General features: G+C 43.2%; 1 protein-coding gene across 4 annotated transcripts in view; it reads left to right on the forward strand.

Moving 5' to 3' along the window:
- Positions 1-15816, forward strand: part of LOXL3 (lysyl oxidase like 3) — a 117572-nt gene that overhangs the window by 39259 nt on the left and 62497 nt on the right. For 3 of the 4 annotated variants that reach the window (XM_030190868.1, XM_030190869.1, XM_030190870.1), the window contains exons 5-7: positions 4539-4595; positions 9980-10196; positions 15250-15430. In XM_030190868.1, the coding sequence (XP_030046728.1) occupies positions 4539-4595; positions 9980-10196; positions 15250-15430 (455 nt within the window). The remainder of the gene's footprint in view (positions 1-4538; positions 4596-9979; positions 10197-15249; positions 15431-15816) is intronic. The other variant, XM_030190871.1, reaches the window with a different exon arrangement.

The raw sequence follows: 15816 nt of genomic DNA on the forward strand, positions 1-15816 counted from the left end.
GCGACAGCCCAGAACTCTTAATGATTTAGAGATGATCTGCAAAGAGGAGTGGACCAAAATTCCTCCTGACATGTGTGCAAACCTCATCATCAACTACAGAAGACGTCTGACCGCTGTGCTTGCCAACAAGGGTTTTGCCACCAAGTATTAGGTCTTGTTTGCCAGAGGGATTAAATACTTATTTCCCTCTGCAGAATGCAAATAAATTCATATACTTTCCACAATGTGATTTTCCGGATTTAATTTGTGATGTGCTATCTCTCACTGTTACCAATAACCTACCCTTCAATTATGGGCTGCTCATGTCTTTGTCAGTGGGCAAACTTACAAAATCAGCAAGGGATCAAATACTTATTTCCCCCACTGTATGTCTACATTTAAGCATGCCAACACAGGTTTACACTAGAATTCTATAATGGAATCCGGGTGCCCAAAAGCTGTTACAGAATAGACGCTCTCTGTGCAGTATTGAGCACCTACAAAGGGGCCCCCAGTTATAATATTGCCCCCACAGGGTCCAGAGTTGTTTTTTTTAATACATTTGAAACAGACACACAGTTTTCTCTCACTAGTTGTTACAAATATTCCAAGAGATGCCATCTGGCCTGTTGTCTGTTTTGTTGGGGTCTGACTGTTCACACAGTCTTCTCCCCTAGTACAAGCCTACTGACCTTGAGTTCTGCTTCTGCAAGCTCCAATTTTCTTCAAGCTGTACCAGTTCTTTCATTTTTATTCTGTACAATATTTATCCCTTATTGTACTTTCAGACAAGCTATGGGAAGTATTGCCTTCAAAAGAATTTAATTTGCTACAGTGTTTTATGTATGTTACCAGAAATTATGTTTAAATCTTTTTATTGGTAAACAACGACATAAATTTTGAGACAGTTGTCAACATAGTGTATAAAACCAAAAGTCATTCAAGAAACTGAACCTAGTAGGTAAAGTACAACTGCAGAAATTTTTAGTATTTTCATTTTCTCCCCTCCTCCCTCCCTATGCCACCTATTGTTAACTTGTTATATTCCAATAATTTATAATGCCACTTCACACCATAACTTGTATTAATCTATTCAACTCTTTCAAGATCCCTTCCCCCCTTTCGCCAACCCCCTCTCCCATCTCTCTCCTTACCTACCCCTTTAACCCCCACCCCCCACACATCTTCCCTCCCCATCCCCTTCACCCCTCCCTAACCCTCCCTCCCTCTCGTCCTCTATCTTAAGTCTCTATAAATTCAGTAGGTAACTCCTGGCCGGTGTTGACAAAGTGTTCCAAAAAGGGGACCATATTTGTTGCAATTCTTCCCCTGCACTCGAGTCCATGTCCTTGATTCCAATTCGTTCCATACGCATCAAGTGTATCATCTGTGTTCGCCATTGTATCACTGTGGGATATTTATGCGTCAGCCATTCTTTCAAAATGACCTGCCTGGCAACCACAATAGCTTTATTGATGAAGTTTTTGTATCCTTTTGGAATCGGATGTCTAAGTTTTAGTTGACCAAATAGTAGAGTTGGTTCACATTCCCATTTATTCTGCCATAATGTAGATATATTTTGTACCAAATCTTTCCAAAAATTGTAGATTCCCATACAGGACCAAAACATGTGGCCCAATGTTACCAGAAATTATAATCACACATATCCTATATAATAATTTGCACCTCCAACGTTCTACGTCTGGATGCCTGGGTTCGTAACATCCATTCCTACTCATTGCCTCGCCCTCGTGTCAAAACGTAATGACATTAGAGGGGGAAGGGAATTCTGGCAGTGAGATGATTTCAGGAGGCGAGAATCGCGAGACATCGAAGGGAGGGAGGAAGGGGAGGGCAGGGTAGAGGAGAATTGATGGACATGGATGGGATGGGAGGACAGTCATAGGTGCCCCGTATAAGAGGCTTGGGGAGGCTAAGCCTCCCCAGCCCAACCATGACCTTCCCCTGGCTGCTGCCCCCCCCCAAACGCAGGGCTGCCCTTCGCTCTTTCCTGCCTTCAGCTCCCTGATCGACAGCACTCCTCTCTGTTCCTCCCCCCTTGCACATGTTTAACCCTTTTACTTACAGGCGCAGCGACCGCAGTGAAGAGGACAACACAGCGGGCTCGCCTCCAGCTTCTTCCTTCCCTCACACAGTGTCCCGCCTTATGCGATGATGCATTTCCTGTTTCCGCGAGGGCGGGACACTGTGTAAGGGAAGAGAGAAGCTATGTTGTCCTCTTCACTGCTGTTGCTGCGCCTGAAAGTAAAAGGGTTAAAAGTGCGGGGATGGGGGGAAAGGAACGGAGAGGAGGGCTGTCAGGGAGTTGAGGGAGGGCAGGGAGAATCGCTGGACATGGATAGTAGGGCAGGGGGAGAGAAGAGATGGCTGGAATTGGAGAGGAGGGCAGTGGGAGAAGAGATCGCTGGACAAGAGAGGAGGGGAGGGCAGGGGGAGAGAAGAGATCGCTGGACAGGAGGGGAGGGCAGGGGAGAGAGGAGAATTGCTGGACCTGGATGGATGGAGGGGAGGGCAGGGGAGAGAGGAGAATTGCTGGACATGGATGGATGGAGGGGGCAGGGGAGAGAGCAAATTTGTTGGATATGGATGGATGGAGGAGAGGGCAAGGGAGAATGGAGAGTTCCTGGACATGGATGAAGGGGAGGGGAGGGGAGGGCAGGGGAGAGAGGAGAATTGCTGGACATGGATGGATGAATGGGGGCAGGGGAGAGAGGAAATTTGCTGGATATGGGTGGATGGAGGAGAGGGCAAGGGAGAATGGAGAGTTCCTGGACATGGATGAAGGGGAGGGGAGGGGAGGGCAGGGGAGAGAGGAGAATTGCTGAACATGGATGAATGAATGGAGGGGGCAGGGAAGAGAGGAAATTTGCTGGATATGGGTGGATGGAGGAGAGGGCAGGGGAGAATGGAGAGTTGGTGGACATGGATGGATGGAGGGGAGGGAAGTCAGGAAGGAGATGCACATGGATGGAGGGGAGGGAAGAGAGGAGAAATGCTGGACATGGATTGAGGGGAGGGAAATGAGGAGAAATGCTGGACATAGATGGAGTATGCGTAACTCTTTATCTTTTAAAAAAATACTATAAATAAAAATCACAAAAAAAGAAAGATTAAAACAAAAAGAACCATAGATAAAACAATCCGTATCTCATACCCCTGGAGCATATTACTCATTATACACCCTTCCCAATTATTACTTATCATGACAGAACATTTCTCCTAACGGTTCCCTTAAAAACATTACATGATATCCTATATAATAATTTGGGGGGGGGGTTGCTGGGTTCTTGAAGCCTGGATTGGCCGCTGTCAGAGACAGGATGCTGGGCTTGATGGACCCTTGGTCTTTTCTCAGTATGGCGGTGCTTATGTGCTTGCTAGCGCCTGTTTCATTTGTGTGAGAAACGGGCCTTTTTTACTAGTTGTTATATAAATGCACATTTTGGGCACTTCCCTTTTTCCTACAGAGATGTTCAGATGCCTTCAGAAAGCATAAAGGCCAGTGGTTCTTAACCTACTCAGGATACACCCAGACAGGTGTTCAGGATACCCACTATGAATATGTATGAGATGGATTTCCATACAAAGGAGGTTGTGCTTAAAACCTGACTGGCTGTGTGTTTTCTGAGGACTGGGTTGAGAACCCCTGTTGTAGGCTGTGGTTATTCAGGAAAAGTATAACATTTGCACTGAAAAAAAAAAAGAATTTGCAGAGGTGAACACGCTCAGTAACCAGTCACTTGAAGAGTAGAGGTCAGGAATGCTTTGCCTCAGGCCTAATGGAGATGGGAAGTAAAATCAGTCAGGAGATGGGAAGTAAAATCAGTCACTGAGGGTCAGGGATACTTTCCCCATGGTCCAGAAAAGAGTATGGGAGAAATAAGTCACTGCTGACCTCAGGAAGGAGTTGCCACTGACTGGGAGATCCCTCTCCTGTTCCCAAGAGGTGAGACACAGCGAATATTATTGAGGCCCGGGATCTTCTCCTCGACATAGGGTTGTTACTTGTTTTTGTTTCTTAAATTTCAAATCCCAAGAGCTTTCTGAATACATAAACTGACCCATAGCATGAAAAAACTTCCTCACATAAAGTATTTCATATAATCAGATCCAGAAAGCTGGAAGTTACTTCTTAGAGGCGCTTCAGCATGTTCAAAGTCTACTGAACAGGTTTTTAACTAGGATATGTTCCATAGGTCTTTCAAGTGTCTTGGTTAATACATCAGTGTATTAACCTTAAGTACATTGTTTAGTTACATAACCTACATGAATTTGTATGAAACAATGACAAAAATACAGAAGAATGTGTCATATAGCAAAGGCGATCCTAAAAAGAAAGAATTGTAAAAAAAAGTAGGAAAAAACCAATATTTTCTGTACACATATATTTTCTCTCTTCTGTCCTGCCTCTTCTGAGCCCTCCATGTACCTTCCCACTGTTGTTTTCTTGCTGAGCTTGCCACACTCCAGGACAGAGTTGAGCAAGTTAAAGAAATGTTTGCTTATCCCTTGTTGTGTTTGTTATTTCGTGTTCACAGGCGGTTAGAAAAGCGTGATGCCAAGGCAAAAGGCAAGAGCTTTGGGTCCAAAGACAGGTAACTAACTGGTGGTATCAGCATGGACCATAGTAACTACTTATTATTATTTTTTAAAAATTTTTTAAGAATAAATCAAAAAATAAGATATCCTATCTGACCTATCCATCCTCCTTTGCACAACTGCTGACCCAGTTTCTATCCCCTCTCACTTTCTAATCCTGTGATGAACATATGGCACAGCTCAGTTCTAGGGTCTATGACTCTAGCAGTAATATACAAACTCAAACGAAGCACTATTTGTACTATATTTCAGGCTCAGACATGTGGGACATGAACCTCATTCTTAGAGCTCAAAGGTTGCACAGGGTACTAGGTTTGATCATGGAATAAGTTCATAGATCTTTCTAAATTTCTTGACAACACGAACTCAACAAGACCCCAGATTAATTACAGTTAAGCAAGACACAGGGATGAGCCTATAGAGAAATATTTGTTTGGAAAAATAGGCTTGACTGTTATAATCGAGAAAGGGCAGCAACAGTAAAGAGTCCCCTGTGCCATTGGTTTCCAATCCTGTCCTCAATGCCTGCCCAGTCAGTCTTGTTTTTAGAATATCAACAATGAACATGCAGAAGACATCATATTTGCACTGAGTGGGTCTACAGCATGTGCAGATATACCTGATGAATATTCATTGTGGATGTCCTTTAATCTTGTCTGCATGGGTGGGCTTCAAGGACCAAAGTGGGAAGCCCTACCCTCCATGATGAGAAAGATAGAAGAATGTATGATACATCTATGATGTTCAGCTCCTCTATACATAGAACTGAAGCCCAAATCTGAATGGCTATAGGGTTGAGGCTCTATAAGAGAGATGCAGAGGGATCATAAAACTCTTTAAGTTCCTAAGGATAAGATGCATTGTGCAAAGGGGGAGGGTGTGCTGTATGATTTGTCCTAAATATGTCTTGTACATGGCTAGTGGTAATGCTTGGATAAACAAAATACCATTAGGCTGCTTGTTACTGGAATAATGAAGGATGCTTGCTTGTTGGGTTGGTAAAGAATTGCTTGTAAGTAAGTTAATGACGGATTGGCTGCTTGTAACCTTTTGGTGATGGGCCCTTTGCCTGTTAACTGCTCCATTAGAAACAACACATTTCTGTTCTAAGGTCAGGATTCAGCTAGTGGGTCACTGGTAAGCATTCTGTGTTGTCCAGCAGACTATTCACTTTCAGCTCCTACCTTAAACTCAGTGATTACAGGACGTTCAAAATATGACTTACAGCTCTTGCTGCTGCTGTGTGATAGCCCAGCGATGGTACGTAAGAGACACGAATTCTGTCCTCTTGCTACAATATCTGGGAAAAGAAGAGGGCTTGACTGATAGAGCACAAAAGTCTCCAGATCATTTTCACCAACCCCTTCAAAGAGCTTGGTTAACAGCCTTCCAAGCTAGGTCCTACAGAAGGGCTAAGCTGGGATATTGGCTAGTTGGACATCTGTGGCAGGTACAGCAGAACAGCTTATTGGATGGAGAGGCCAAGCAAACAGACCCTTGTCCCTCCAAACTTCTTAGTTGTTTATGCCACTTGGAGTAAAATGTTGGTCGGGCCATGGCCCCTGTGGCTCACCCCATTCTACTGCCTATATGTATAGCATTGGGTTTAATGAGAATTGTAAACAGGCAGAAGAAAAAATTCAACTTGCCCAAAGCAAAACACAAAAAAGACAGAAATTGCTCAGAAACCAGAGTCTACCAAGCAGGGAGGCAGAGACTTAATCCACAGTCCATCCCCCCCACCCCACCCCCCACCCCTGGAGTTCTTCCATACCATGATAGTTTCCTGCAGTGAGTCGCCAACAGGAGAGATTACCACCAATTTATAGCAGATTTCTCCTGGACATATAAAATGGGAGAAACTGCTTTTGTAGATTAAATCTTGTGCCCTTTGCTTGTTTGCAGTATCCTGTTATGATCATTAGGTAGAATAGCTGTGGGGTGGGGAAAGGGGAGACGCTCATTACTGAAAAAAGTGTTATTTCTCATGGAGGAGTTTGCTGCAGTTATGGAGGACATGAAAGGAACATTTTCAGAAGGAAATGTTACCCAGTGGAGTTTGACTTGCCTGCTCTAAAAGCCAACTCCTCATTCCTCATACTGTCTACTTGCTGCCTGAGCCTGACTTGTGGAAATGTTTACTCATGTGATCGCTAGCATGGTTTACTCATGCTAATGGTGTCAGAAGTGTTTTCCATGTTTGTATGAAACTGAACGTACCTCGTTTCTTCACTGTAGGCCATACTGTCATGCTCACGTACAGTTAGTTAAGATTCTGCATACAGTATGTGGAAACATGCTCAGATGTGATTTAAAAATATACTTCTGTAACATAAATATGCGCTGTTTGCAGATAACAAATGTGCATTTCTGTTGAGATTCTCACCTTGAAAATCAACAAACCTGATAGTGAAAGGCACTTATAAGTTTAAGGGGCAATTCTACAATTGGGCCCCTCTAGTGAGGCGCTCTGAGGCTGTGTGGTAAGCAGGTGCCTAGATTATAGAACGGCTTTTCATATGGAAGCTACTACAATATCAATCCACTATCTGTGAATTTTCAGCAGTACTATATAGCTAGCACTAGGCGCTCTCATTAGCATGCCCCTGTTCAAGTGTAAATGCAGGAAATATTTCCTCCTCTTTGTTTTAGAAGTATTTCCGTGCAATTTCATTGAATGTCCCCTGGTCTTTGTTCTTTATTAATGAGTGAAAAATCGATTCACCTCCACCCGATCCACACCACTCAGGATTTTTGTAGACCTCAATCGTATCCCCCCCCCCCCCTTCAGCCATCTCTTTTCCAAGCTGAAGAGTTCTAACCTCTTTAGCCTTTCCTCATATGGGAGCAGTTCCATTCCCTCTATCATTTAAGTCACTCTTCTGTGGACCTTTTCTAATTCCGCTTTCTCTTGAGATACGGCGACCAGAATTGAACACACTAGGCAGAACATTTAAGCATATTGTCTATAATGACATCTAGGTCTTGTTCTTGAATGCTGACTCCTAAAGTGGACCCTAACATTAGATAACTATGATTCCGATTGTTCTTCCCAATGTGAATCATTTTGCATTTGTCTACATTAAATTTCATCTGCCATTTGGATGCCCAGACTTCCAGTTTCCTAAGGTCTTCCTGCAATTTTTCACCATCCGCATGCATTTTGATAACTTTGAACAGTTTTGTGTCTTCTGTAAATTTAATCACCTCTCACTTAGACTATTGCAACTTGCTTCTCACAGGTCTCCCACTTAGCCATCTGTCTCCTCTTCAATCTGTTCAAAATTCTGCTGCACAACTTAAATTCTGCCAGGGTCATTATGCTCATATTAGCTCTCTCCTCAAGTGACTTCATTGGCTCCCTATCTGTTTCCACATACGGTTCAAACGCCTCTTATTGACTCATAAGTGCATTCACTCTGCAGCTCCTCAGTACCTTTCCACTATCATCTCTCCCTACATTCCTCCCCGGGAATTCCATTCACTGGGTAAATCTCTCTTATCTGCACCCTTCTCCTCCTCCTCTAACTCCAGACTCCGTTCCTTTTATCTTGCTGCATCATATGCCTGGAATAGACTTCCTGACAGTGGCGTAGCTAGGTGGGGTACCAGGGGAGCGGCCGCTCCCCCAAACGGAGTTCTGCCGGTGCCTATTTTTTTGTCCTGTTGCAGTGAAAATGTGCGCCGGCAGAAGTCTGCTCTCGCTCCCCCTGTGCCATCAACTTGCCTCATCCTGGCTCCGCTTCTGCTTCCTGAGTCAGTACGTCAAGCTCCATCTCTGGCTGTCTTCAAATCTAGGTTAAAAGCCCATCATTTTGATGCTGCTTTTAACTCCTAACCCTTACTCACTTGTTCAGTACCCGTATTTTATCATGCCCACCTTAGTAATTCCCTTCTTATTTGTCCTGTTTGTCGTAATTAGATTGTAAGCTCTGTCGAGCAGGGACTATCTCTTCATGTTCAGTGTACAATGCTGCGTACGTCTAGTAGTGTTATAGAAATGTTAAGTAGTAGTAGTAGTAGAGATGTGTAAGTTTGCTCAAAAGAGTGTTTTTTCAGACAATTTGATAAATCCAGAAACATTCCCAAGATTTGTCAAATTGGTTTAACAGAGATTTCTGTAATAAACCCAAAGTGGATTTGAAATAATCTGCTTTGCATGATATTTCAGCAAAATCGCTGAAGATTTTTTGAAAATATGAAACTAATTTTTCAGATCTCTATATGTTTAAAAGATCTTTCAAATTTTTTTTCCAAATCCACTGGTAAAGGTCTGGTGGATTTCCAGAGGAATTCTGGGGAAAACTTTTTTTAAACCGGTTGAGGTTGCCTGGTTCAAATATAAATCTTAATTGTTCACACGCATGTACAAGAGAAAGGTTGCACATGGCAACTGCCAGAAGAGAGCTAAATGAGAATTAATACAGAAAGAAATTTATGATGGATCTTTGAGGGCTAGAAAGAAGGAAGAAAAGGCAAGCCCTTCTCTGGATGTCAACACAATATCCTTTTGTAATTCTTTGAAAGGAAAATGATTCAAACTTTGAATTTATACAGCACTTAACTGCACAGCTTTCAAAGGTATTGGAATGCTTTTCATGTTTCGTTATTTAAATTTTGACATTGTCATCTTTTGCTTATATCTGAGCTGAAGAAGCTTTTCAAAGCTTGTCAAAAATATATTGTTAAAAAAAGGTATCACCATGTTTTCCTTTCTTTTGTTTTATTGCTATTCATTATATTTAAAGTGTACTAAAATGGCAACCACTCTGCTTCATCCTAGACATTAGGAAGGTTCAAAGAAAGGTTAAGTGGTGTCCTTGGTATGGTACTATGATCTGGTTTCAATAGAGTCGGAGTTGGAAAGAGATATAATTGGCAGTGGATAAAGTAGATCTTCCTGTGCACTCAAATAGGATGTTTGGTTCTAACCAGCATAACAGAACATGTCCTTTGGTCTGTTTATGAATCCAAAACCCTATAATTTACCGTCTTTAAAAGTCTGCATATTATTGCATGCACCTTTGACATTTTTGTGATAGAAGGTCTAATTTTGACCATCGACATGAAAATTATCCATTGAGGTTGCACCTCTTCTGAATCAGATTTTGCACCTGATTCTAGCTGTTTGGCAAGCTGGTCCTTACAGTTCCTAAAAATAATTTGGCTGCTTTGTTGGGAATAGTAGAAGTGATAAGTAGAAGAAGTAGAGAATAAATTCATATCTTGGCTCTGTAGTGGAAAGCTTCCATGCCTTCCTGTAAAATCCAGTTCCTTTTTTCTCTCCTTTCAGTCCTCTTAACAGAACCTATTCTTTTCCATGTGCAGTCCAGCAAACTGCAGGCTGTGTTGTGACAATATCCTTTCTGTTCCTGCACAGGTTGTACGCAGAGCGCCAACAGCTAAATTACCGTGTTCATTCGGTGGCGTGCGCTGGCACTGAGGTCCACCTCTCTCTCTGCCCTTTTGAGTTCTACAAGGGGAATGCCACCGGAGTCTGCAAGGGGGGGATGCCAGTAGTGGTTAGTTGTCTGGCAGGCCCCATGTTTTCAAGTGGTATTGCCCAGAAAAAGAAAAAGCAGCAGCAGCACGGAGAGGTAAGCTTTTTACTTATTTACATTTGTTAGACCCTGTCTATGAACTGCTCAAGGTGACTTCCAAAGTTAAAGCAGCAAACTTACTACCATGTGCACCTCAGACATAGGAGTGATGTTATCTATATTGCCAGTAGGTTCAGATTTAGACATAGACAACATAACTAACTGCTTCTTGTGGCACTTTCTCATCAGTACTGTTATGCCTTTCTCTCCAAGCCTGTGAGGGCCTGTAACTAGAGAATGACACAGGGACAAAGTTTGTCCCCGTCCTGTCCCCGTGGGTTCTGTCTCCATCCCCGCCCCATCTCCGCAGGCCCTGTCTCCATCTCCGCAGGTTCTGTCCCTGTGGGCTCTGTTCTTATCTACAGAAGCCTTGAACACTTATGATTTTATATTTAAATCTTTTTATTAAAGTATAAAAAGGAACAATATGCTGTGAAACTGTTGTGTATAAATTACAAATAGAAAACAATAAGCAGCTATAATAACCCTCCTTCCCACAACCACCCTCTACCCTTCCAAATAGAAAATGACACAGGGACAAAGTTTGTCCCCGTCCCTATCCCCGCGGTTACTGCGGTTCCCCGTCCCCATCCCCGCGGTTACTGCGGTTCCCCGTCCCCGTGTCATTCTCTACCTGCAACAGCAGCAGCAACAAGAAGCAGTAGGTCAGGAGCTTGTAGGGATCCCAGTCTTCACTCAGCTTTCTGTGGTAATAGGAAACCCATGTGGGAGGAATGAGTGGGCTGCTTCAAGGCATGCGAGCGTGAAGACCAGACTCACAGGCAGTCTGTGTACTGTTTTCTTCAAGTTGTTGTTGTGACTGCCTATGTCCGTGGAGGATCTCTGAAGATGAGGGGAACATGACTAGGGGAGAGAGGAGGAGTGATCTCTATAGTCTGATAACATCTGTGTGTGTTGGGAGGGACTCCTTGCTACTGCACACTTTGATGTTTTCAGGTGTAGTCCTCTCCCCCCAACATTTCAGTGCCTATAGGCTCCCAGTTCTTAATCTGAAATTCTGAGCAGCTCCTAATTTTATTAGAAAAATTCTGTATAATATTCTGTATAATAATAGCACCTCATCTATTAAGTTCAGAAATGAATGGCTCAATGATGCTGTATTAAAGAGAGGCTTATTTAGGGGTGTGGTACCGTGAGCAAGGGCAGACCATGGGGCCAGGTAAGACAATCCACACACACTCAGCAAGTTGCAGTGAAAACAAAGAATATATATTAAAGGTATCTGGAAAGAGCTCCCGTTCACTTCACAGAGAAGGAGGAATCAATACTCAAACTAGTTCAGTAAATATAACAGTGTCCTCGGGTGGCCTGCTCCTGCAGGGCCACAGCATACAGGAGTGTCTTTCTCTTAGCAGTAATTCTTACTAGTCTCTGGCCTGGGTCCCTGGATCCAGAGTTACCAGCATGGTCTCTAGTAGGCACACAAGGCTGGCCTGCAGCCAGCCAGGTCAAAACACAACTCTTCAAGGTCCCAAGCTGAACTTGGCCTACCTGAATGTAGTGGTTGCAGTTGAGTTTCTCAACTTCAGGATGGAGGCATCTGCAGTGAGTGTCACTGCTTCCTTCTGGGTCTCCTTATCCTAAGGAGGTTAGATTGAGAACAGGAGACAGTACGAGGCTATCTAGCCCATTATATGGGTTGAAGCTAGTTTGCTGGCAGTAGAGAGAGTCACAAGTACACCCAAAACAATAGCAAACTCTATTGAAAGCAATAGCAAAAGATTATTAGAAATATTGGACTGCCTATGCGTGGTCCATCTGTGAAAAGTCAAAAGCTGTTCCGGTTGGATAGACAGTGTCTTAAAAGGTGGTGGACTAAAGATTTTTTTTTATTTTTTTGTTATTTGACAGCTTTTTAATTTATTTGAAAGTGTCCTATATGTAGCTATAAATATCATGAAATCAAAACTAAATAGCACTAAAACAGCTTCAAAAGTTATTGTAGCTGGCGGAAGACACTTCACTGGCTTCCGATCAGGTACCGCATACAGTTCAAGCTTCTCCTACTAACCTACAAATGCACTCGATCTGCAGCCCCTCCTTACCTCTCTACCCTCATCTCCCCTTACGTTCCTACCCATAACCTCCGCTCTCAAGACAAATCCCTCCTCTCAGTACCCTTCTCCACCACCGCCAACTCCAGGCTCTGCCCTTTCTGCCTCGCCTCGCCCCATGCTTGGAATAAACTCCCTGAGCCCATACGCCAGGCCCCCCTCCCTGCCCATCTTCAAATCCTTGCTCAAAGCCCACCTCTTCAATGTCGCCTTTGGCACTTAACCACTACACCTCTAGTCAGGAAATCTTGACTGCCCCAACTTGACATTTCGTCCTTTAGATTGTAAGCTCCTTCGAGCAGGGACTGTCCTTCTTTGTTAAACTGTACAGTACTGCGTAACCCTAGTAGCGCTCTAAAAATGTTAAGTAGTAGTAGTAGTAAAACTGGAAATACAGTGAGACAGAATAATAGAATTCAGTAACATCCAAAACTTATTAATTAACATTATAATTGTGTTCATATTTTGGGTAATGAACCCTTTATTCGACCACAATATCACCTTGTATTTGTTTCTCTACCATTCTTGGCAAACGCCTACGGTACTATGTAAGCCACATTGAGCCTGCAAATAGGTGGGAAAATGTGGGATAAAAATGTAATAAATAGGAGGGAGGGTTAGAGATTGATAGGGGGGGGCTAGGGTAGGTTAATATGTAAAACCAAAAATATTTGAAGTATACTGAGCTCTTAATATGACATTGTTACTCTGTTCGCTGGTTTGTCTGTTACGTTGACTAAAATGACCTGGACTGGTAGTGAGATTGTATAATCTACTTGTATTATGTAGAGATGGTTATTGGTTGTGTTTGATTAACAATGCTCAATAAAAACTTCTATAAAAAAAAATATAATAAATAAATAAATAAATGAGAAAATGCTGTTGAAAACTGACTTGAAGAAATAAATATATATGAAAGACTACCACACGGGAGTGTGGAGGTGCACTCAATCCCCACGAAACAAATACACAGAAAAGAAGAGGAGTGGGGGAAAGTAGGCTCTTTCCAAACAAAGCAGGAGACATATAATTAGATAAAAAATATATTTATTATAAACAGGTTGACTCAACACAGCCGTGTTTCGGTGCCGGAGCACCTTCTTCAGGAGTCTACAAAACCAAATATAAAACATGAATAAACATGGATCATAAACAGTAATTTAAAAATAAATAGGATCAAACATTACATAAATACTTGTTGTTGAATAAAAAACACATAATTCAAAATAAATGTGTATAAAACCATAAATCATGAATGAGAGTGAGCAACAATAGAAACATACATAAGATGTGCCAGTGCCAGTCTCAAAAGGGCTTCTGGGACCTCCTGCAGCAGCAGCAGCAGCAGCATTGGGCAGGAAAGAGTGTGGTTCTTTCCTGCCCCTGAAGAAGCCACTAAATCACCAGAGCTTGTTAAGGTAGGCCAGGGGAGGGTCTACTGATGGTCTGGGGCCAAGTTGGCAGAGTGACTTGTGTTTGTCGAGGGGCGGAGAGTTTCTGTTTCAACTGAAAATGCACAGGAATTATCAGCAGAAACCCAAACCCAGATTTTAGTCCAGTTTCAGTGCTGAATCCAAAACTGACATCAAAATTTGGTTGGCCTCTACCCCAGAGGTTGCTGTAGGATCCTCGGGGGTGGGTTGGAATAGGGGATTTGCAGCAGAGAGATGTACTTGCTAGGGAATCCAGGGGTGCTCACAGGGATGGGGAAGTTGGAAGCTTTCATCAGTGGAGTGAGGGAGCAGGAAGCTGTCATTGAGGGGTGAGAAGGTAGAGGTGCCAGTGGTCTGTTCTGGTGGGGCTGGTAATGTGGCTGCATTGACCCAACATCTCAGTGAGTGCAATAGCGCTATTGCCAATCCTGACAGCTACTGCATGTTACCGACCCTATGCGTTCCAGTACTTTATGGCACCCTGGATATCCCTGGGAGCAGGTCTAACTACTGTCATTCATGTTAGGGGTCATAGATGTACCCTCCCATTTGGAAATGGGGAATGGCCGTCTGTGTTTTCCTTCCATCCTAGCCGTGCCCTGGTCCCACCCAAATTATACCCACTTGCCATATCGACATTCTTCAGTTTTAGACACGCGTAACCCAGATTTGTAAAATTGGGATTTGGACGTTTATGAAGTAAAAACATCTAAATGTCAGTTTATAGAGATCTAAAGATATTCTAAAATAAGCACCATAGTTAAACAAATTTCCCCATCGATTTGCACTAGCTCAGAGGCATGCAAAGATTTTTAAAAATAGCTTGTGTCAGCCTTCAGATGGAGATACCTAATAATGACATGCAGAGCGCATTGGTATTTTGCAAATTGAATAATCTAATTTGCATTTTGACTTTGCAAACTGTGTTATTTTTTTAAAAAGATAAAACCATCTTTGAACAGGGCTTATCTTTCCTACCAGGCAGACTCCTGGGGAGCCTCTTCAAGGGGCTGTGGAAAATAATTCAACGGACCCCTCCCACTGCATTCTGTCCAGCACACAGCTTAACCGCCCCTACATCTGAAGCCCCTGTTCTAGTTCTTACCAAGGATTTCCTTGGTGGCTAGCTGGTGGTAGGAGGAAGGGGTAGCAGGAATGACCCCCAGATGCTCCTGCCCTGTTGGCATCCATTCAAAATGGAGCCTGTCAACCCCATAATGAAGTCTTACAATACAACTGTTGGGGGGGGGGGGGGGTCAATCTGACTCAACGTTTTAGTTTTTTTGTACTTTTTAATAAACTTGCCCTTGTGTTGGCATTTCTGTGGTCGCTCCCCAATTTTTTGTTTGTTTGACATTTTTTATGTGGCTTTTGGGGTATTTTCTGCTTTTCTGCATCAGCATCCTACTGAGGCACCAGGCCATACCTACTACAACTTTTTGTGAAATCACATATAGATAATTTTCACAAAGTACCTTCGGTTTTAAGTTGCATCTCCAATTGTCCTGCCTCCTCTCATTACTTCTCTTATGTTTCACACAGCTGCTCGTCCGTCTGAAGGGTGGCGCAAAAATCGGTGAGGGACGTGTCGAAGTGCTGAAGAACAACAACTGGGGCACTGTCTGTGATGATCGCTGGAACCTGCAGGCTGCCAGTGTGGTGTGCCGTGAGTTGGGATTTGGCAGTGCCAAGGAGGCGCTTACTGGAGCCCGTATGGGTCAAGGTGAATGTTCAAACTGTGGAAGACATAGGGCTATACCAAGTCAACCAAGTCAATTCGGGCATCTTTCATACAATAGGTGCTACTGATGTAAAAGAAGGAAAAGGAGAAGAGGGGGAGGTGGAACCCCCCCCCCCCCCAAAAAAAAAAAAAAGTAATAGAGGGCTTCATGCATAAAGTTAGTACAGACAGAAGTGCACAGTTAGTGCAACATCTGCACTCAACTTTCTGGGCACCCAATGCAGAAATGGGTTTTTCACAGAAGAAAAACCTCCCCTTAGGCGTTAGCTAATAGCCTCCATTTTAATATGATTTGCACTATTTCACCCCGATGCAGAGAACTGCTGCAGACCACTTGAAGGTGAGCACAACATGAAAACTTGAACACC

This window comes from Microcaecilia unicolor, chromosome 2 (assembly GCF_901765095.1).
Source record: "Microcaecilia unicolor chromosome 2, aMicUni1.1, whole genome shotgun sequence".
Classification (NCBI taxonomy): Eukaryota; Metazoa; Chordata; class Amphibia; order Gymnophiona; family Siphonopidae; genus Microcaecilia; species Microcaecilia unicolor.